General features: G+C 50.8%; 3 protein-coding genes across 5 annotated transcripts in view; 2 read left to right on the forward strand and 1 right to left on the reverse strand.

Moving 5' to 3' along the window:
• LOC106807288 (clathrin light chain B-like) overlaps positions 1–2,590 on the forward strand; it is a 17,014-nt gene extending 14,424 nt beyond the window's left edge. For both annotated transcript variants that reach the window (XM_014809589.1, XM_014809588.1), the window contains 3 exons: positions 347–470; positions 885–996; positions 1,599–2,590. In XM_014809589.1, the coding sequence (XP_014665075.1) occupies positions 347–470; positions 885–996; positions 1,599–1,776 (414 nt within the window). In that variant the 3' untranslated portion in view covers positions 1,777–2,590. The remainder of the gene's footprint in view (positions 1–346; positions 471–884; positions 997–1,598) is intronic.
• A 3,558-nt stretch (positions 2,591–6,148) lies between these two features.
• LOC106807287 (rac GTPase-activating protein 1-like) lies at positions 6,149–10,254 on the reverse strand. Of its 2 annotated transcripts, none has more exons than XM_014809586.1 (3): positions 10,125–10,254; positions 9,746–9,836; positions 6,149–8,277 (listed from the first exon to the last, which is right to left on the reverse strand). In XM_014809586.1, exons 2-3 carry the CDS (start codon positions 9,775–9,777, stop codon positions 6,339–6,341), a joined length of 1,971 nt encoding a protein of 656 aa, XP_014665072.1. In that variant the 5' UTR covers positions 9,778–9,836; positions 10,125–10,254; the 3' UTR covers positions 6,149–6,338. The 2 variants fall into 2 exon arrangements, with proteins under 2 accessions (XP_014665072.1, XP_014665073.1); XM_014809587.1 differs by having other exon boundaries at positions 10,171–10,240.
• A 97-nt stretch (positions 10,255–10,351) lies between these two features.
• On the forward strand, positions 10,352–21,109 carry LOC106807280 (spatacsin-like). The gene is made up of 4 exons (XM_014809577.1): positions 10,352–10,489; positions 13,779–13,912; positions 14,196–15,389; positions 15,809–21,109. Exons 2-4 carry the CDS (start codon positions 13,789–13,791, stop codon positions 20,815–20,817), a joined length of 6,327 nt encoding a protein of 2,108 aa, XP_014665063.1. The 5' UTR covers positions 10,352–10,489; positions 13,779–13,788; the 3' UTR covers positions 20,818–21,109.
• Positions 21,110–22,361: the final 1,252 nt, after the last annotated feature.

Here is a 22,361-nt window from a genome sequence, read left to right on the forward strand (position 1 = left end):
GACTCGATAGTACAGACTTCTCGAAATCTGTGATAGAGATAACAACATAACGTATACAATCACTGTACATGGAATACGGCATCTGCTCAGCGACCTCCGGATTTAGGGGGTCTCCAAGGCAGGAAATACCCGCAAAAAGCCCGCGAAAGGGGGGTTCAGAAATTTTGGCAGCCCTGAGATAAGGGGGTGCTTTCAAAAAGAGGGAACGAGCATATGCGTACCCTAAATAACACTGAGTGGAGGGGCCGGGACTAGTAGGTGGTAGTATCATGGCAAACACATTCATCTGTCTGTCAAAAATAGTAAAATGGTTGGGTTAAAGCTCAAGCTCAGCTTTTGTTCACAGCCTGTGGAGGTGAATGGGCCAGCGGAGGGTTATGCCGCCATAGCACAGGTTGACAAAGTACGCCAGGAGCCAGAAAAGATAAAAAAGTGGCGAGAAGAACAGAAGGATCGATTAGCAAAGAAAGGTTGGACATGCATGGCTTCTTATTTCGTTCTCGTTTTATATTGATCTTGGTTGAAGATAGAAGTGTAGAACAGAATGATAGATTGGCAAAGAAAGGTCGAAGGATTTTGCGCTGCCAGATCTTCCGCAGGACTTCTGCCAGTCAACCTGTGATGCGTTTTTATCACATGTGAACAAGCCACAATTTGGCCCGTAGTTCAAGGTAAAAGTAGACCACCTGTGGTCTTTCCTCTCCCATTGTTATCCTGCAGAAGGAAGTAGGTGCACTAGGTGTAAGTAAGTCTTCTCCCTCCAGGGTGACCTTCACCCCTACACAGCAACCAACATTATTGTTGCCATGAAATCGGGCAGTCGATCATATATCAAAAGAACATACATAATAATATATTGTAACTACATGATTATTCTACAATAGATGCAGAGGATGAGAAAAAGAGAACAGATTGGAGAGATCAAGCGAAGAAGGAGCTGGATGAGTGGTATGCCCGTCAAGCCGAGCAACTAGAGAAAACAAAGACTAATAACCGGTAAGAAGAGAAGACGTTTTCAGCTCATCCACGTCTTGGATTCCATGTTTGACCTTCATTGGTCTAGTTTTGTGTATAAAGTTTGGTGCCCTGCACTACCAGGCCTGTAGGCTGTATTATTCAAATAAACGTAATGTTAAAATTTACATATAGGTTGAGAAACCGAGAATCTAGCCTAGGCAGGTGTATGGGGCATGTTTTATGCATCCTACGGATAAGAATTCTTCACCAATCATCCAATTCCAGACTTTTTGCTACCAGTTTCAATTTTAGTGACAGAATGTCGCATAGGGTTCATATCTCAAATCCAGTTTTTAGGCCGTAACTAGTAGTATAGTTATACGTAACGGTAAACTCACACGGTGATGTAAGTGGAAGGATGATTTCACAACACATGCAGACTGCAATGAGCAGGCATTACTGATTTGCTTACGCATGCTCAGCTCACATCTAAGCATTGATTGGCACTAAATGACACAAAATGAAACTAGAACGCATACGCAGCTTACTTCTAAGCACTAACTGACACAAAATGACACTAGATTATTTCAAACGTGCCTCGGAGAACAGCACGTGATGTAAGCTTCATCCTGTGTTCACAGTGCATCAGAGAAGGTATTCATAGAGGAGCGTGACACGGACATTCCCGGAGAAGAGTGGGAACGCATCGCCCGTCTGTGCGACTTCAACCCCAAGACGAGTCGGCACCAGAAGGACGTGTCGCGTCTACGCTCGATCATTCTCCAGCTGAAGCAGCAGCCTCCAAAAACATCGCAGTAGCAGCTTCCTCCGAAGACCTAGCAGCAGCAGCAGCATCCTCTGAAGACCTCGTATTAGCAGCATCCTCTGAAGACCTCGCTGTAGTAGCATGCTCCAAAGACATCGCAGTAGCAGCATCCTCTGAATACCTCGCTGTAGCAGCATGCTCCAAAGACATCGCAGTAGCAGCATCCTCCGAGGACCTTGCAGCAGCAGCAGCAGCAGCCTCCGAGGACATCGCAGCAGCAGCAGCAGCCTCCGAGGACATCGCAGCAGCAGCAGCCTCTGAAGACCTCGCTGTAGCAGCATGCTCCAAAGACATTGCAGTAGCAGCCGCCTCCGAGGACATCGCAGTAGCAGCCGCCTCCGAGGACATCGCAGTAGCAGCAGCAGCAGCCTCTGAAGATCTCGTATTAGCAGCAGCCTCCAAAGACCTCACAGTAGCAGCTGCCAGACTTGCATCCGGTTTGTCCTCACATCACTTTTCTTCTAGAATAAATGTTGATGTCTGACAATGGCATACAGACCTCGCCGCTGCCGCATTCAAAGCAGCCCGGTGTTTTCTTTTATGCCACTCTGAATCGCTTTCATTCGGAATAAATTATGTTGATGTCCGACTGGGGTATAGAGATCTCACAGTAGCAGCCGGTTAGTGGTAGCACCACTCTGTATCTCTTCGTCCTAACTGTACAGCACATAGGTGTGAGAATAGGGTGGTATATATATCCACTAGTGTCCTGCAACTTATCTTCAGGGTTCGTATGGCTGAGAGGGTCTATGTCCCCCGCGGTACTGCCGAAACGTACACTGGGTACGGTCTGGTATACCGGAACGTACCCTGGTACTATCTAATATGACGGACCATACCTCGCCTACTCCACTAACGAGTCTAGGGAGTCGCCTACGCCTACTCCCTAACCCTAACCATATCAAATAGTGACCAGGGTACGTTCCGGCAGTACCCTGGGGGACATAGGACCCTATGAGCGTTCGTATGTGTACTGGAAAACCTGAAAAAAGTCATGGAATTTTGAAATGACATGTTTATGGTCTGGAAAGTCCTGGTAAATAGGTGATTGTACTGGAAAATGGGCTATTCCTGTTTTGTGTCCCAGAAAGCTCTTGAAATTGAGAAGAATTCTGAGCATGAGCCCTTAATAGTGGCAAAATACCTTGAATTCTTGCATTTAGAAATTCATTTTCTCAGGCTTTAAAATAATAATTTATTGCATTGCGGCCAACATTAGTTATTACTATGTATAAGTAAAACATGGCTGCTTAGTTATGTATATTGGCTCAGTTCATCGTGATTGTGATTAGAACGCTTGGAGTTGAAACTCCAATTAATAACAGTTGATCCCAAGTATATACAAAGTTACATGTAGTTAGCTGGGATCGCATTAGAAGTTTGTTAGTTTGTGCAAGTCATGTCATGTCTCATTTGACAAGCAGTAACTGTAAAGGTTACTGCAACTGTTAGTGTATCGATGTATCTTAAACATTATATCAAGGCTCTATAATACCATAGAAGAAACAACAGCCAAACTGAATGCCATGTCATAGCTTTAGTCTAATCGTGTAAACTTACACACATACTATTAGTTTGAACTTTGCATGCGTATAAACGTTGGATAATTGGACTGCAACTACGTGGTTTTTGTCATTGTTCAATCCGTATAATTATGGGCTCTTCATTGTACTTCATTCACACAGACCAATAAATATGACCACTTAGGTAACTGAAATATTTATTGTAAAATAGAAAGCCTGGTTTCTAGAGCCCTATTTGTTTGTCTGTAGTAGTTACTTGACATTGCTATGTTTACTCAACTTATACTGGATGCAGTATAGCGTTTTATTGCATTCGTCCAGTATTCTTTTGCACACGGAGCTAGAATCTCAACCGTTTGGCATGGCTTTGTTGCATTGTCAAAATGTTTTTCACTGTTCTCCGTCTTGTTTTGGCCTGTCAATAACTTCCTTGTGAAGGAGGCCTCCCGTGCCACAAATCACAAGTTAGCAGTTTACTATCGTGAGATTGTGCGTTTATACTTGCCTATGCGTGCTCGGGATTTTGTTTGTGCCTAGCTTTATGAGAATTTCTTGGTCGATGTCCATACTTTAAGTTAAGTGGTTCTGTATTGATTGGGTCCGTGTAAAACTTATTTATAATGAAAGGCTTTAGTGTGGTTATTTCCTTGGTTTTGATTTGCTGCATGTTCAGGTATATGTAAAATGGCAAATGCAAAATGTAATATTGCAAACCCCCATGTCAATAAACAGTTCATTAGTAATGTGAAAATGTGGTAAGCATGTCCTCTGTTATTGGTGATTTAGACGATGTAGAAAATTCAAAGAACCGACTTTTAAGTGTATGTGAAATTTCAACCGTAGCTATTTAATGATCATGAAATAATGACTTAACTTCACCTAAAGCCTGCCTTATGGGTTAAGAAAAATAAGAATTGATATAGACATCCAGAGCAGCACATTAGCAGCCGTCTTTGCTTCTGTCCAACTGTATTGCGGCATATAGATGGGCCGAATATACAAAGGAGTCGTCCAAAAACACTTAATCTATTATACATTCTACCATGCATGCTTCTATTATCATGAGTTATATAATATGCACATATATTGTTTGCATGTGTATTATTTAATTCCTGACGTAATATCATCAGAAGACTGACACCATACATGCATGGCAATGTTTACCACCAATCACTCCAAGCATTGTTTCTCAATTACCCACACTAACTACCAATTGTTTGTTTAAATGTACACTCTGCCACACACCATTGTAGCTACTAAACTAGGTGTAAATGTGCAAGTGCTAGATCATATTAACATAGTGTGACAGCCTGCCTACAAAATCAAATTGAAATATTATTGTCACTGCTCACTGACAATCACTTTTAGTCTAGGAACTTCCCGGAGCTATATTACGTGAACATACTAATGTACCTGTCTAACTAGATCATCCTTTACCTAAACTGGCTCTGCAGTGCAAATAAACTCATTAATAAAATTTTCGTAAAAATTGGGATATCAGCGATCAGGTGCACGATCATTAGGAGCAAGATAACAGTTAAGCAAGTCTGTTATTGTGATACTCCTAATATTATATTATATGTGTAGATACTACTCGTTTCCCTGGTTTCCACACAATCTAGATTAAAATATACTAGCTGTGTCAACCAACATTCCCCGAGGGTGTAATATTGTACATTCATACCAACGAATCACTTTAAAAAAACTTGATTCCCCTTACAGAAAATCACATGAGGGACGTTTTTACTACAACTCATTAATTAGTCATTACTTCCATAAACAACTCTTGACTTCTCCTAGAAAATTACCATTTCCCACTCAAAGAATTCCTGAGTATGGCCCTGCTCATTACTCGAGGAATTTCTTCAATCAGAATAAAATTATTGTTTTTAACAACAAACTTGACAGAAATAGAAATGCACATAAAAGTTACGTAGAAGAATATAAAAGTTATAGTGGAATATTCACATCAGCAACTGATTTGAATCTAAAGCTAGCACGCGTCTCAGCAGTATAAAACACAGTAGAGCACAATACTTTGCTGCACTACCGCACAGCACTACAAACCCAATGTATCACTGTGCATGTATTGTATCGTTACGCCAATCTAATTGATTAATGATTTTGTGGTGCCAGTTATCTAACTAATCATTTCAGGGGTGGATTGCTAACTACATAATAAAGAAGCCAGTTCTTGCACACACAAGTGATATCAAGAGCAGATAAAGAAGGAGAGCGTACAAGGGTAAAATGCTGAAACCATGCTGCAGTATTAGTCGAATTAATAAACCTTTCCCGTTTATTTTGACGATCCTTTGCAGTATTATTGATTAGCTGTCTTACCTTGTTCATATAAAACAAACCGCATGTCCCTACGATGTCCCTACGCTGAGATAATGAGCGGTGGAAATCTGGTATTTTCGCCGAAACCAGACTCGAGATCAGTGTGAACTGCGACTGTCTCTCGAAGTGTTTCCAGTGTGTTGCTTCCGGTCGCCGCTGTGTAGCGCCATAGTGGCGCTGACTCACGTAATACTACCAGAGTTTACTATACATCCAGCGTGAGGTGGGCGTGAGGTGGGCGTGAGGTGGGGGTCATCACTATGGCAATCAATAACAGACGTCATTCGGGACACGCGAGGTTTCCCGAAGTTATAAACACTTCGGGAGAGGGACGCAGTTCACACTGATCTCGAGTCGGGTTTCGGCGAAAATACCAGATTTTCACCGCTCATTATCTCAGCGTAGGGGCATCGTAGGGACATGCGGTTTGTTTTATATGAACAAGGTAAGACAGCTAATCAATAATACTGCAAAGGATCGTCAAAATAAACGGGAAAAGTTTATTAATTCGACTAATACTGCAGCATGGTTTCAGCATTTTACCCTTGTACGCTCTCCTTCTTTATCTGCTCTTGGTGATATTCATTAAAAAGTTCAAAGTAAGTAGATTTGAATATATATACACTCGTGCAGGGGAATCGCAAGCAAGAAAATAAAAAGCAGCCACGCACGACTACTGACACACCGCCTCACTTCAGGACCGGCGAAGCAAAGTACTGCTGCTTCGGTGTCTTTCCGTGCTTCACCGAATATTTGCCCGTGTTCGGAGTTCTACCGAACACAGACTTGGCACGCTGCGACAGGGTGCCGGTGGACTTGCTCGGTGTCATTCTAGGCGTCTCAACGGGCCCCAGCATGCTGTTGAGGTGGGTCACCGATCGCGCTTCGGGCGTGTGCGGCGTCTTGGCGCCGCCGGCATTCGTCTCAGCCGGGGCCTCGGCGTCGCATCCGTGCACGAACTGATCCCAGTAGTTTCCCGGCAGCTCCATGAGCGCCTGCACGACAGCAAACTGCTTGCACGTCTCGTCGCTCATCATGTTCAGGTTGACGTCGGGGCCGCTGTAGCCGACCAGCGTCGGCCCGAACACCTTCGATAAATTATCCGTCGACATCTTCGTCTCGCGGCAGCTCGCGACTTTCTGCAGGTGCAGGACGACGTACGCCATCGTGTCCCTGTTCGCTTCGGGCAGCGAGTCGATCACGTTGTAGAGGTGGTGGATGCTCTCGCGCTCGGCCGCCTGCACGAAAGCACTCCACAGCTTGTGCGTGACGAGCGGTTCCTTGAGCGTGCGCAAGAAGAGCTTGATCGTACCGCAGACGACGTGGATGTCGACGATGCGCGAGAGATTCGGCATGCCCCTCCCGCGCAGGAACGTGTCCTTCAGCTCCCTCACCTCCCGCTCCGAGCCGGGCACCCGGTAGATGCCGACCTCGTTGAGGCCTCGCCGCTCGACCTCCTTCACGCAGTGGACGATGAGTGCGGGGATGTACGGAGGGTAGGGCGGCGCGAAGTCGGCGACGAACCCGACCGTCGTCACGGAGGTTGGGGTTCCGACGATGGATACGCACGGCAGCGGCACCTGGTCCTTGCAGTCCTGGTGGCACGTCGCCTTGCAGTCCTTGCACTTCAGCGCCACCTTGCCGAACTTGATGCGCTTGCCGCACGGCGTGCACGTCTCCGGCTTGATGATCGTCTTCGTGACGAACGCGTGCTGCTTGTTGAGACCCTTGCCGGCCGAGTTCCAGCGCTGCATCCCGGGTGAGCGTCGGAACGCATGCATACCCGTCGTCGCCGCGCGCGTCCGACCCGACCCCCAGAACGAGTCGTCCGAGTCCGCCTCGTCCAACGTCTCCGGTTCGGCCAGCTTCGCGAGCGGACCCGGCTCGCTGAAACTCCGGTTCATGCGATTCGCCGCCGCGCCGGCCTTGATCTCCGAGACGGCGCGGATCGGGCCCGTCTCGGGCACGGTGACCGTCGTCGTGGCGACGATCGAGTTGTGGTGCACGCTCACGGCGTCGCCGTCGTCGCTCTTGCGCTTCTTCGGTGGCGTGTCGTTGAGGTCGTCCATCGTCGGCGCGCTTGGCACGCTGCGCTTCTTGCGACTCGCCGGCGAGTTCCGCCAGAGTGAGACGCGGCGGCCGCTGCGCAGCAACGTCTCCCCGTCGGCGCTCTCCTCCGTCATGTCGCAGTCGGACACCGACAGCAGGCTGCCTGTTTCGTCGATAGTACCGAGGTTGCCCTTGGGCGTCGTGCGCTCGGCCGTGTAGTTGACGCTGTTGAGGAAGCTGAGACGCTCGCGATCTTGCGCTGTCAGCATCGACTTGTTCTTGTTGTCGTTCATGATCTGCCCGATGAGGCCCATCTGGCGATCGAGCGTGTCCTTGTCGGACTCGACGCGCATCCGTTTGTTCATTTCACTCTCGATCTGTTGGCGCGCGTGCTTCAGTTTCAGTTCGAGCGACGAGTTCTCAGCTTCCTGGCGGCGCAGCATGGACTTGATTTTCTCGACCTCCGTCTCGCACGACAGCCACCGCGACCTGCATAGCTCCTGATGTTTGACAAACTGGATGATGTCGCCCTCGATTCCTTGGGTGAGGACAGATGTGTTTCTCACAAGGTCGTCATACCTGCAAGACAAAACAGAAACCGTTCATTTTGTTGCTACGAGCACATCTTATACTCACACAAATGCACATTGGCCTGACAGACACCTATGGTGTGATAACTATCAGCAATACCTTGTGTTAAGTCTCCAACTGGTTGGCAAGCTACATTTTTACATGGGGGGATATAGTTTCCAGACTAATTTGTACGCTGTGGCTATATGCCCGGCAGCCGGGCACGGTCTTCGATTTCCTAAATGCCCGGCAGTTCCTAACCCTAACCCTAACTCTGACCCTAATTCTAACCCTAACCCTAATCCTAACCATTGTTTACTTGAGATAACGCTAAAAATTCAAAACCGCCAGGCATTTAGGAAATCGAAGACCGTGCCCGGCAGCCGTCAGATATTAGATACAATAATGTAACCCAAACCCAAGAGGATAGGGTTACAACGCGAGCCTATACCTTTTTGCGGAGGAATGCCCGAGTGAATCACTCGGGCCGGTTTGCTGGTGTATTTTCAGAGACTAGAACTTCAAAACTGGGTTTATTCTAAACACGAACCTTTCTCCGCTATTCGGGAACTTACTTTGTATCGCAATACTCTGTATTAAACTAATATAACCTGTTACAAAAATTCGAAGTGACGAGCGGCGAATCTACTGAGCGCCATTTCTGTTGACCTGTGACGTACGCATTTCCCAATACGCATAGCGATCGGCAAACGCAGCGCCCTCCGATTGGTCGGTGAATCCGCTCTTCAAACCGAAGTACGTCACAGGTCAACAGAAATGGCGCTCAGTAGATTCGCCGCTCGTCACTTCGAATTTTTGTAACAGGTTATATTAGTTTAATACAGAGTATTGCGATACAAAGTAAGTTCCCGAATAGCGGAGAAAGGTTCGTGTTTAGAATAAACCCAGTTTGGAAGTTCTAGTCTCTGAAAATACACCAGCAAACCGGCCCGAGTGATTCACTCGGGCATTCCTCCGCAAAAAGGTATAGGCTCGCGTTGTAACCCTATCCTCTTGGGTTTGGGTTACATTATTGTATCTAGTCAGATATATGCCGGCTGCCGGGCATATAGCCACTCTGTAATTTGTAGGTGTACATAAATTTCAAAGAGCGCTGGATAGGTTTGGTATGTGTTGATGAAATAGTGCATTGTTAAATCAAAATTGCTATGCCACCCTGCAGACTATAGGTGGTACCGTAGCCGTAGGTACTGTCATATTTGATATTTATTGTATGTACAGTTCAACTATGTCTATCGTCCAGGTTTGTATGGCGATATATCGATGAATCGTCCCATGGCATATCATATGACATAAAAATTACGATTCCTGCCCTAGGAAATATCAAAGTCACACCCTTCTTTTAACAACACCAACATTCATAACGACGCACTCAAAACGCGCCGTTTCTTTCCACAAACATTACAACGGCGTCCGGAAACTTAACGATAAGGCAAAAAATTAGATCAACACAAACCTTGCCACAAGAGATAACTTGCTCATGTTCATTGTTCCAAATTCAGTGACTAGTCCCGCGAGATGGAAGTAGAATGCAGAAATAGGTAAACCTGCAAATAGCCAAAGCCAAAGGTTACAAAACATTGCTTCAGCAGTTTACCATCAATATAGATAATACATATTATGCTCTCGTACAAGGGCTAATGATTGAAAGTAGTAATTTAGTCTTATTCGACGACTGGACCTCAATTTAGACTCGAGTCGCATTCGTCGACCGACCAAAATCATTCAAACCAATCGCCATTCTATGCAGCCTTGGCTAAAAGACTCACTAACCACCGGTAAACAGCTTCATTAACGTTCGAAGAGTAACGCAAACAAAGGTTAACATACGTTACCTTCATATACAGTTCATACTATTTTAAATCTCCACTAAACACGAACCAACATCTTCTATTTTGATTGCAGGCTGACCGAGAAACGAACAAGTTGATAATCCACAATATCGCGCACTTCTTTCAAAATCAATCGTGGCCAATCAGAACGTAGTATGTCACGTGATATACTAATCCCGCGATGCATCTCGCTACAAACAAGTTGTAATGTTTTGATGAACTTGCTGAAGTCTGAGTAAAGCTTACTTTATCGTATAGTTTTATTTATATATATGCTACATGTTATTATACATAGATCACTTATCACTGAACTGTGATAGCGTGAGTGTCAAGTACCTCACGACTGACACGAGTTAGTAACGCATACGGTCAGTAAAAGTCTATACTGTACTTGTAGTTGTAGACTATGTCTATACTGACTATAGTCTATAATTATACTGAATTAGTGAATATATACATTCCTCTGATAGTGATAGTGATACTCCTCTATAACCCTAACCATAAGGCATAACCCTAACGCACTTCGTGATACTTCTACTTCTACTTCTACTTCTATACTGGACAGTCCGTAAGGAATAAACGTCCAGGGCTATAGCTAGCCATGGTGTGTGTGACCTAGCTTGGGTACAGCCAGGTAGTTAGCCTTTTTTTTAGCCGAATGGCACTGAGGGTGGTCACAGCCAGAGTTTTTTGCGCCCTCAGTGGTTCTTTTACGTCCCCATTGGTCTTAGTATTACTATATTTACTAATACTGGAGACAGGACCGCCATTTTACGTGGTCATCCGAGCCACGGGAGATTCACAGTCTCCAATGTTGAGAGCCAGGTTTTTACACCTTCAGAAAATTCACTGCCCCATCCGGGGTTTGAACTCACAGCCTTCAGTGGACAGTATACGTGGCCTAACCACTGGACCACGAGGGCTCTCATTATAACCTAAGGTTATAATTTATGACTTAGGGTTAGGGTTAGGGTTTTTGCATCATTCCTTGATATACGGAAAGTGTGCATCATGCAGTTGATGATACACAGAAATCTGTGCATCACTTCGTGATACGGCTAACGTGCCTAAAGTGGATTTGCGCCCTTGCGACTGGCTGGTCGGGGTTCGATAAATAGCAACCCCGTTCTGCGCCTACCGTAGTGTGTATAAGAGTGTAGCCGGGGTTCGATAAATAGCAACCCCGTTCTGCGCCTACCGTAGTGTGTATAAGAGTGTATACAGGCTGGTGTATACACTCACATATACACTCTTATACACACTACGGTAGGCGCATAATGGGGTTGAAATATATTTATCGAACCCCGACCAGCCAGTCGCAAGTGCCTGTGCTCTTACTCTTAGACCATCGACTATCTTAGACTATCGAGTACCAATGGCATTGTACTAAACCAATGTCTTCCCACCATCTCATTAGCTGTAGGTATCATAAACACATGGCTTTATTGAACGTCTTTTCTTCTAATGTGATGAACAAAATGTGGTATATTTCTCGTCTTTTTTCAGATTTGAGATATTTTTGCATAAGCTGTTTTCATTTCACACAAAGGTCATCTCCGTTCACAACTCAAATTTACCCACTTTTTCTGATACACCTTGGCTCCCTTCTGCTCTGCATTCATCTTACTGTGCTTCAGCAGAATTCCTGTATTTGCCCCATTTAAAAAACACTTAAAGAGGCTAGATATAGTTGAACGGCTACTGATTTAAGACGTGGCGCAGGGCTCGAATTAACCGACGGCACCGACGGCAATTGCCGGCGGTGCCCCTATCAATCGCCGTACTGCCCCTGAAAATCCAACCCGACCGACGGCAGTCACCTGCCTTGCCCTTTTGTGTAATTGCCGTCGGTGCCCTTTAATCTACTGCCCTAGTTTCGTTTTTAGTCGAGTCAACATAACACGTGCGCGTGCGTGCTGTAGTTGCAATGGTGAGCTTAAAACCGATAGTCGCAGGAGGGAATAATAACAGCATCGGATAATTATTTGCTCCTGATAGCGGGCATGTAAAATTTCTTGTTACTGTACTTCCATTAGCAGAAGGGGGTACAGGGGTCGGTGTTACGGTGTAAGCTTACATGGGTGCCTATTGTTTTGTACATTAAAAGCAAGACGATGTTGATGTAATAATTTGTTATGAGTTTTCCTTTATTTTACAAAAGTGCCTTTGTGCCCTTCTCAAATTTTGAGAGTTGCCTTGGTGCCTTTTAAAATTGCCTCTGTGCCCTTCCATTTTAGAGAAAATTCAAGGCGATTTCTCACATGCCCTAAAAAAATTGCCTTGCCCTTCTCGTCGCTTAATTCGAGCCCTGACGTGGCGCCACAAAAGACTAACGGACAAAGAAGAATGAGAGAGCGAGAGGGAGAGAGAGAGAGAGAGCGAGAGGGAGAGAGAGAGAGAGAGAGAGAGAGAGAGAGAAAGAGAAAGAAAGAGAGAGACAACGAGGGAGAGTGAGTGTGAGCGAGCGAGAGAGAGAGAGAGAGAGAAAGAGAGAGAAAGAAAAAGAGAAAGAAAGAGAGAGACAACGAGGGAGAGTGAGTGTGAGCGAGCGAGAGAGAGAGGGAGAAAGAGAGAGAGAGCAAAAGAGTGAGAGAGAAAGAGAGAGAGAGAGCGAGAGAAAGAGAAAGAAAGAGAGAGCGAGAGAGCGAGAGACAGAGAGAGAAAGAGAAAGAAAGAGAGAGACAACAAGGGAGAGTGAGTGTGAGCGAGAGGGTGAGAGAGAGGGAGAGAGAAAGAGAGAAAGAGAAAGAAAGAAAGAGAGAGAGAGAGAGGGAGAGAAAGAGAAAGAAAGAGAGAGACAACAAGGGAGAGTGAGTCTGAGCGAGCGAGAGAGAGCGTGAAGGGAAGAGAGAGAGCGAGAGCGAGAGAGAGAGAGAAAGAGAAAGAAAGAGAGAGACAACGAGGGAAAGCGAGTGTGAGAGAGAGAGAGAGAGAGAGAGAGAGAGAGAGAGAGAGAGAGAGAGAGAGAGAGAGCGCGAGGGGAAGAGAGAGAGAGTGATTTTGTTGTCTATGCCTACCAAATTACCAATGGCTACATTGTAGTACACGCACAGTAGTAGGTGCACGTTGACCTATGAGTATTTGGCAGATATAGCATATGTTCTGTTGTGATGTGGCGATACACAGCCGTAGTAAAGCAAAATAAGAATATAGGGACAAGGGAAAATAGGGACGGGGGAACATGGAGTGGACCCCCTCCCAGGCGCCACTCACCCCTAGCAGCCATAAACATGCTCCGCCTGCACGCGACATCACTTTGCGCTACAGGCATGAAACAATCGGGGGGGGGCGCTCATCAATCGACACCGCCGCTCTCCACAACGCACGTTCATCGTACGCGCTAGCAGCAAGTGCGACATACGCTGGCTATCTGCAACACCCGTTATTGATTACACATCTCCCCCTTCGTCGTTGTACCGCCTACACTATATTTAGATTCTAAACCGTTGACTTCGGTGTGCGCGTATCAGGGCCGCGAGTGCCTCTGACGTAATTTTGTTGGCTCCTACCGAAGTGCATGTCGGGATAGTGAGCTCCTCATTTATCCACAATACACTTCACTGGGTCTAGAGTCTGAACGCATACAGTCTCTTTAATATTATAATATTAATAAATTATAAAAGCGTTGATATAGTACAAAGTCACTTTTTCTCGCAGGAGTTAAAAAATGGCAGAAGGCAAACTAAATGATAACTTGGACAAGTTCTCGGTGCCAATCATTGCACTGGAAGTTGGACTGAAACATTGGCAGTTGGATACTATTGAGTTCTTCTTGAAGAGCAAAGAAAATGGTAAGAATTATAATTATTACCCTTCACAAGAAATTCAGTGTTGGTTCCTCAACTCCCAGACTTTCTTTGTAGGCTTGACTGTTAGTAATTATGTAACCTGGTCAGTTCCACGGTGAGTTGTGTTACTTGTGTAGCATATAATAACAGTGAAAGCCTATATTGTGTTTCAAATTTCCTGTCGCCACCAGCCACCAGCCACCATCGCCCTTCATTCAACGTTTCCTGGGCACATGTAACATTACTCCTGACACATGTAACATTGGGTATTCTATTTATTTTTCAGAGTTGAATGGCATGGGTCCCGACAAGAACATTTCTATAGAAACTGGAGAGGAGTTGCGTGAGATCATACTCATCCTGGTCAATGCAGTAGAACGGAATTTGACGGATCTACAAACTCGATCGTTTGCCAACCGACTTCTGTCACTTTCTCTTAACTTTCTCAATAAATTGATGCAAATTCTCTGCGAGTGCCAAATCGTGCCAACCAAATCTGCCGACGTCAACAATGCTGAAGGCATTCCCAACGAAGTCGGCCATGTTGCGAACCTCGTTATGTCGTCGATATCGCGGCTGCGTGGCTCAGTTGAAGATTTGCGTGAAGAGGAGGATGTGGGAATCCCCAGGAGCCAGTGCGTGCCTGTATACATCTCTGACTGCAATGACATGTCATCAGATGAAATCGTTGAGCGTGCTATTCTCTCTGGTCGGTCCCCAGAGTGTCAGCATTACTTGTATAATTGCCGGGGAGTTGATCTTCTGCAACTAGACAAGGCGATTCGGACCGGCCTTGTTCTCGTCTTACAAAGTCTCCTGAACAGAGACATTCTGCGGGCATCTCGGCTTCTCACTAACATGGGCTTCGACGACACGTCAAACCTGAAAAAGATTTGCATGTTTACGTTTAACAGGCCATTGAGGGAATACCTCGCTCAGTGGCTGATGCAGGCAGGTCACCTAAGCTCCACAGAGCAGGCATCTCTTACATTCCTCCTCCAAGTTGAAGAGCTTTATAGCTGTCCGTCATTCGCTAACGCGAAGCAGATGAGGTTAGAGTCGGAGGGCAACAGTTGGGGTGCGTCTCCAGCTATGCGAGTCCTTCTAACAGAGGCGACGTTGATCGCAGACGTAGCAGACTGCCACCTGAGTCAGCCAGACGACGTGCACGTGACGCACAGCGAAAGCAGTGCGTACAGTCGCCTCTGCTTGCATTGGGTGCAGGGATGGGACGCGGCGACGCGGCAGAAGGTGCTTGCCGAGAGACGGCTGGAAACTGCCAGCGACCACAGCTTGAAGGAGACTGCCAGCGGCGGCAGCTTGAAGGAGACTGCCAGCGACCGCAGCTTGAAGGAGACTGCCAGCGGCGGCAGCTTGAAGGAGACTTCCAGCGACGGCAGCTTGAAGGAGACTGCCAGCGACGGCAGCTTGAAGGAGACTGCCAGCGACGGCAGCTTGAAGGAGACTGCCAGCAACGGCAGTTTGAGAGAAGCGACTGCAGCGGACGGCAGCTTGAAGGGAGATCTGCAAGCCGACGCAGCTTGAAGGAGCACTGCAGCACGACAGCAGCTTGAAGGAGCACCGCAGCGGATGGCAGCTTGAAGGAGACGGCCAGCGACGGCCAGCTTGAAGGAGACTGCCAGCGCCGGCCCAGCTTGAAAGGAGACTGCAGGGACGACAGCTGAAGGAGACTGCTAAGCCGGGTAGAACTACGGCAGCTTGAGGAGACTGACACAGCCGACAGCAGCTTGAAGGAGACTGCCAAGGCGATGGCAGCTGAAGGCCAGACTGCCAGCAGACAAGCAGCTTGAAGCGAGGACTGTCCAGCGACGGCCAGCTGAAGGTAGACTGCCCAGCGGATGCCGCCAGCTTGAACGAGAGCTGCCAGGCCGACGCCAGCTTGGAAGGAGACTGCCAGCGACCGCAGCGTGAAGGAGACTGCCAGCGACGGCAGCGTGAAGGAGACTGCCAGCGCCGGCAGCTTGAAGGAGACTGCCAGCGACCGCAGCGTGAAGGAGACTGCCAGCGACGGCAGCTTGAAGGAGACTGCCAGCGACGGCAGCTTGAAGGAGACTGCCAGCGATGGCAGCTTGAAGGAGACTGCCAGGGACGACAGCTTGAAGGAGACAATCAGCGACGACGTGCTCTGGGACTACCTGCTCGCTCACGGCGACTGGCCGCGGCTGCGATCTTGGATCGAGCGCGGCGCGGGCGTCACGTCGAGCATGGCCGACCGACTCGACGACGGAGATGCCGGCACAGACCTCCTGCGCGAGCGCGCGAGAGACTGCCTCGCCGCCAGGGGGCGCTTCTCCGCGGGCGAGCGACGCAGCTTCGGCCTCGTGCTCCACCGGTTGGTCGGCGCGCGGCGGCTGATGGCCGACGACTCGCCGCACGATGCCGTGTTTCGTCGCGCGTTCGTCGAGTTTTGCGTCGCGGAAATACTCCCGCACATTCTCTACGGCTACGCGAGTCGGTTCGCGCTGAGGGAGCGTTCACCGTGCTTTGCGGCGCGGGATCTGCCGGACTGGGTTCGCATGATGCTGAAGTTTCAGCACGTGGAAGACTTCGAGAAGATCAGCGCGGGTGAGGCGAGCTGCGAGGCTGTGTCGGAGGCGAGTAGGGCGAACATGAAGATGCTTCTAGGCATTGATGCATGTCACTTGCGGCTGATGACGGAGCATGGTAGACCACTGCTGGTGCTAGCAGATCTCTTGTATAGCAGTGATAATGTTTGCGAACGGTTACGGGGGAACCTGAAGGAGGAGGAGACAATTCGAGCCGCTCTCGCAGATTATCCGAAGCTCTTAGACGTGATCTTCTCAAACGTTCCACCAGATGGCAGCACTTCGCCGGACATGACGATGTACCAGCTGTTGCAGGAGAACTGTCCCTTTGATGTTTCCCGGCTGTTCTCCTGGCAAGGTTCAAACGCTCTGCGTTCGCAGGACGACGAGGAACGGCAAGCGAACATGCCGTCGTTCACGACACCGGCGCTTGCGCAGTTCGCCTACCAAAAGGAGTTAAACTTCTTGTACTATCTGCGACACGGCCGCCCGTCCTTTGCAGCCGTGTCTTTTCTCACGCAGGACAGCGGTGTTCTCAGCGGGAGAGGGCCGAGCAAGGCGGGCACGCGGCTCGTCTGCCGCAAGGCCTACACGCTGGCGACGAGGAACTTCAACCGGCGCACGATCACCGCCGCCTGCGCCGCGTTCTTCGAGTTTCTGCGCGAGGACAGCTCCCGGCTTCGCATTGACGTTCATGCGGCGACGCTCATCCTCGCCCACAGCCTCGCCGTCGCTGCGCCGACGACAGCCGAAGTCCACAGCGCCAACGAGCGTGCGTGCGCCGTCGCCACGCCGACAACGTCCGAAGTCCGCAGCGCCAACGAGCATGCGTGCGCCGTTGCCGCGCCGACGAAGGCCGAAGTCCGCAGCGCCAACGAGCGCGCGTGCGTCGGAGAGATCGGCCGCCTGCTCTTCGCGCTTTCCCGCGGGGACCGCGACGCGGGCGACGCCCTGCAGGCGCGTCTCGGCGCAGCGACGGCGCGTTACATCGAGGAGCGGCGTCTCGGCGAGACGTCGATGGAGGCCCTCGAGGCGTGGTGGCCGGCTGCTCTGTTCGCGCAGGCTCACGATCTGCCGCTGCCGCCCGACTTCCTTCACGCGTGTGCCGAGCGCAACCACTGGTTTGGATTCTTCGTCGGAGCCGAGTTGCACCGGTATCCGCGGCGATCGCTCGACACCGCCGCCGCGCGATTCCACGACCCCCATCTCCGCGAGCACGTGCAGTGCGCAGTGCGGCATGCACGTGGAGGCGCCTCCGAGCGGCGGCGGCGGCGTGAGGGTCGTGACCTTCCAGAGGAAGAAGGCGAAGGGGGCGGCATGTCGACAGAAACGCGCGACGCGGGATCCGTGATCGAGCACGACGTCATCGCAATCGTTCTTTCCGCGCAGCGGAGCAGCGGCGGCGAGGCGCGGCGCACCCTGGTGGAGAAAGCGTACGCAACGCGCAGCGCAGCCGTCGCGCTGCTAGCCAGCTGTTTCGGCGATGACGACGGGCGGGAGACTGACTTAGACTGCCTCTGCGTGTGGCTACTGTGTCACCTCCCTGCAAGTTACTGGCGGCAAGCGACCGCGCACATTAGCGATGGGGAGACGCACGCCTGGTGTCTTGGTGACCTCTCTGTGATCATGGCCGCTGCCGTGGAGTCGGGCAACCTGAAGGACCTCGCTCTCGCCTTTGCGATCTTCCAGAACGATTCCCCCATGTTGCCGTTGCTGCGTTTCCTCGTGGCTTTCGCAGAGAGTGAGGATGATGGCGATTCGACTAAACACATCCACGCCTTCAAGCAGGCGTTCGCGAAGTTCTGCCGCGAGCCGAGATCGGCGTGGGCAGACTGCGCTGGCGATCGCCTCTGGTTCGAGTCGATCGCCGTCGATCTTCTCAAGACGTTTCTGATCGGGGCGTCGTCGGGTAGATGGCGGGTCTCGCGGCTGCTCCGCTGCGTCGTCGACAATGACCTGACCGCGGGGTTCTCGTCACCGTCGGACGCCGACTTCCCGCGCGCGCTCCGAGTCGTTGCCGCGGCGACGGCCGCCGACGTCGACGTAGCCGTGAGCACCCTCTTGCGCGGCGAGCCGGCGTTCGGGCGCGAGTGCGCACGCGCGCTCGCGTGCATGCTGGGTCGGCACGCGTTTGCGGACGCGCGGCGCTTCGCGGAAGCCGCAGGGATTCCGTCGGAGCCGATCGTCATCGGTGAAGCCACTCACTACCTCGCCGCCGTGCAGGCTCTGCCGGTGTGGCAGGACGTCGCCGCGAGGCACGCCTACTGGCGCAGCTGCAGTCGCTCGTTCGCGCAGAGTTCGCTGCCGGCCGCCACCGCCGCCGCGTTCTTCCAGGAGCACGCGGCGCGCTGCGGCGATGGCGGGTGCGATCGCGTGCAGCTGCTGCAGCTCACGCTGCACTGGCTAGGCGAGGAGGACCAGCGCGTGAACGCCTACCACACCGAAGAGCTCGTCTACTCGCAGTGGCTCGCGTTCATCCGACTCACAGTGAAGCGGCTGGCGGGCGAGGACGCGAGCGAGCGTCCGAACGTGGAGGACGTCGCGGCGAGGGGGAGCCACGCGCGCCGCGACATGGTGCTGACGCGGGAGCGAGCGTTCGCGGGGCTTCACGAGCGCGGCTGGCCGCAGCGCGAGATGCTCACGCTGCGGGAGCGCGACGCACTCGACGACGTCGTCGGCGCACTGCTCGACCGCTTCCTCGTGCGCGACGCCTGCCAGGTGGCGCTGCGGTTCCGCCACAACAGCGGCGACCTCGCCGTCGTGCGAACCTGCATGGAGCTCGCCGAGGGCGTCACCATGCCGACGGAGGCGATGCTCGGCGTTGCCGCGGAGACGCCGCGCAGCATGACGCGCGACGCCAGCTTCTCGAATCTGCTTCCGCTGCCGGTTGTCGACGCCGACATTCTCTCGGCGATGAAGACGCTCACGCGCCGCGCCCGCCACGGCCGCCGCTGCTGCCGCCGCGTCATCACCTGCTACCAGGTGGCGTCGGTGCTCGGCCGCGGCTACGAGTCGGTGATGGCGGCGCCGTACTTCGACGTGCTTCGCGAGCTGCTGCTGACGGAGGACTCCGCCTACTTTGCGCTCGCGAAGGATTTCGTGCGCGGCGGCGGCGTCGACGACGCCGAGATGTCCGCGTTCCTCGCCGACGCCGTCATCTCGTCGCTGAAGATCTACGTCGGCTTCGGCGGCAGCGTCACATCGGAGATCTCGCCGCGCAGCAGCAGCGAGCTGCTCTTCAACCCATCGGACACGTCAGACAGCTTCTGCCGGCTCGCGTGTCTCTGCGGCGACACGTCGCGGCTCGGAAATCTCCTCCTGGAGGCGGCGGCAGCGCTGGCGCGCAGCGACGCGGCGGGCCGCGCCGCCATGTCGATGCGCGTCGAACTTCTCATCCGCGCGCACGACTGCTACACGGCATGCTGCCACACGGAGGGCATCTCGCGCGTTCTCGCCGCGGCACGCGCCGCAGCCTCCGCCCTCGCCGCCGCGGACGAGCACGCGCTAACGACCCGGCTGCTGACGGGCGTCGCGCGCTACGGCGAGATGACGTACGTCTTCGACGAGCTGCAGCGCCAGCAGCAGCTCATCCTGCTGCTGCGCAAAGGCGTCGACAAGGACCCGCGCCTCAAGGTGGCGCTACTCGACCACCTCGAGCGGCGGCGGCCGCGCGATCGCGAGACGTACACGATGGTGGCGCTGCACTTTGCGATGCACCGCGAGATCGCCGAGATGCTCGAGGAGGCTGCGTACGCGGAGCTCGAGCGGTACGCGGCGCGGCGCGACGCCGACGACGACCGGCGCCACCTGCAGGACATCGTGCAGTACTTCGTCGACGCGGCGCAGAGCTACGCGAAGGAGGCATGCCTGCGTCACGCGACTGCTTGCTGGCACATGGCGCGCGTCGTCGCGCTGCAGGCGCGGCTGCTTCCGTCGCGCGTTGCCGTCGTCTGCCTCGCATCGCCAAACGACTTCATCCAGACGCACCCAATACTCAGCGAGGCGGTCGTCGTCGCGAACGCGTATGACTGCGTCGCCGACTGGACCGGCGCCCTCTATCACAACGCGGTCGTCGCCGGAAACGCGTGCTACGTCGACGACATGCGCGCGGCGCGCATGCTCACACCGGCGCTCGTCAGCGGCGTCTGCCAGCGCTACCTGGTGGAGAAATCGAAGACGGCAGCGATGGCGGCGCACGTGAAGCGCCTCCTGGAGGAGTGCTGCGGTGACCCGCTGGTGAAGCACAGGTTGGCCAGTGAGCTCGGTTTCACGGACGTGTGCGCCGACCTACTGGCCAGCAGTGCTGGACCCTACCTCAAGGATCGCATCGGCACCAGCTGACCTGCCACGAGAGGGCGCTGATTGTGCCGGCCTGCCACAAGAGGGCACTGATCGTACCGACCCACCACAAGAGGGCGCTGATCGTACCAACCCACCACAAGAGGGCGCTGATTGTGACAATTTGACAGGAGAGCGTGCTAATTATTTCGACCTTCAATACGAGGGAGTCGATTACATCAGTGCCAGCTGCCCCATCACGAGAGGGCACTAGCCATAGGGGCTTGATGAGGGAGAGCGAGGGAGGAAAGAGGTCGAGAGAGAAAACTATGATAGATATAGAGAGATACAAAGAGAGAGAGAGAGAGAGAGAGAGAGAGAGAGAGGGGCGGAGGGAGAGAGAGAAATAAGAGAGAGAGCAGAGAGAGCCAGACGGAGGGAGAGAGAGAAACGAGGAGAGAGAGAGGGAGGGAAGAGAGAAATAGAGAGGGAAGAGGAGGAATAGAGAGGAAGAGATGAGAGGGAGGTGGTGTGTAGGAGAAGAAGATGAATGCAGGATGTACTTGAAATACAGCAACATTATTATAATAAAAAAAACACTAATCATAAATAGAAAAAAGGAGAGCAAAGCACTAAGATTCATTATGAAACGTTATTCTTATAAAGTCTTGTTATTTTTATGAATAGCTAAGCGTATACCTATATTAAATTATTGTGAATTACAACATCTTTAGTTGCGTGATGATTTTTGTGCTCAATTATATATGCAAACGTACTAAAACGTTGCATTAACTTCTCTTACTATTCACGGCAGTTTTCTCAATGGTAGCGACAAAGGGACCGGCTGCTGCCCATAGTTTGTAGAAAGAAAAAACGTAACGTAAATAACCCTATATGTGCGTAAATCGTTAATGATCATTATTATTCGTGTATTAATTTTGAAAGTCTCGTCTCTAAGAGCCACGATCGCCTCAACGTAGTCATGAAATTGATGTCTAGCGCTAGAAACTTGAACAGGCCGTAGCCCGAAATGTGTTCAATGAACTGACCGAAGTTTGAACCACAGCTGGGGAGCGATACCTTAGAATTAGACTGTAAAACTAATTCATTGAATTACCTCTGTCTAATTTGCAATGCTGTCAAGTTTGAATCGAAGAAATATATTGAATGAATTTTAATTAGCTAGTTAGTTACCTACTTTGAATGATGTAATGAACAGAAAAAACTAAGAAATTACATTTATCTACACGCCTTTGACGGCTTAACATGTAGACCTTTGACCTATTTCTTAAAGTGAGGTCTACTGATGGAATTTATCGATATAAAGCTATTGCATAGGAGATCTCCACTCCCATTATTAAATGCATAATTTTTGCAAAATATTGCTCGTAAGCATATTGTATATTAGCGCACGCACGATCACGATTCAGCGCTACGCCGGACGGCACTGAGGAAAATGCATAATAAGCTGCTGACAGAGAGATGAGAGCAGAGATAAGGTGGTTAAAGTAATCGTCTATTTGCTGAAATGTTACTTCATATAAAGTATATTGCTAAAATACATTCCTCTAATTGTTAAATGCATTAATTTTTGCAAAATAGTTCTT

Source organism: Priapulus caudatus, unplaced genomic scaffold, assembly GCF_000485595.1.
Source record: "Priapulus caudatus unplaced genomic scaffold, Priapulus_caudatus-5.0.1 Scaffold206, whole genome shotgun sequence".
Classification (NCBI taxonomy): domain Eukaryota; kingdom Metazoa; phylum Priapulida; class Priapulimorpha; order Priapulimorphida; family Priapulidae; genus Priapulus; species Priapulus caudatus.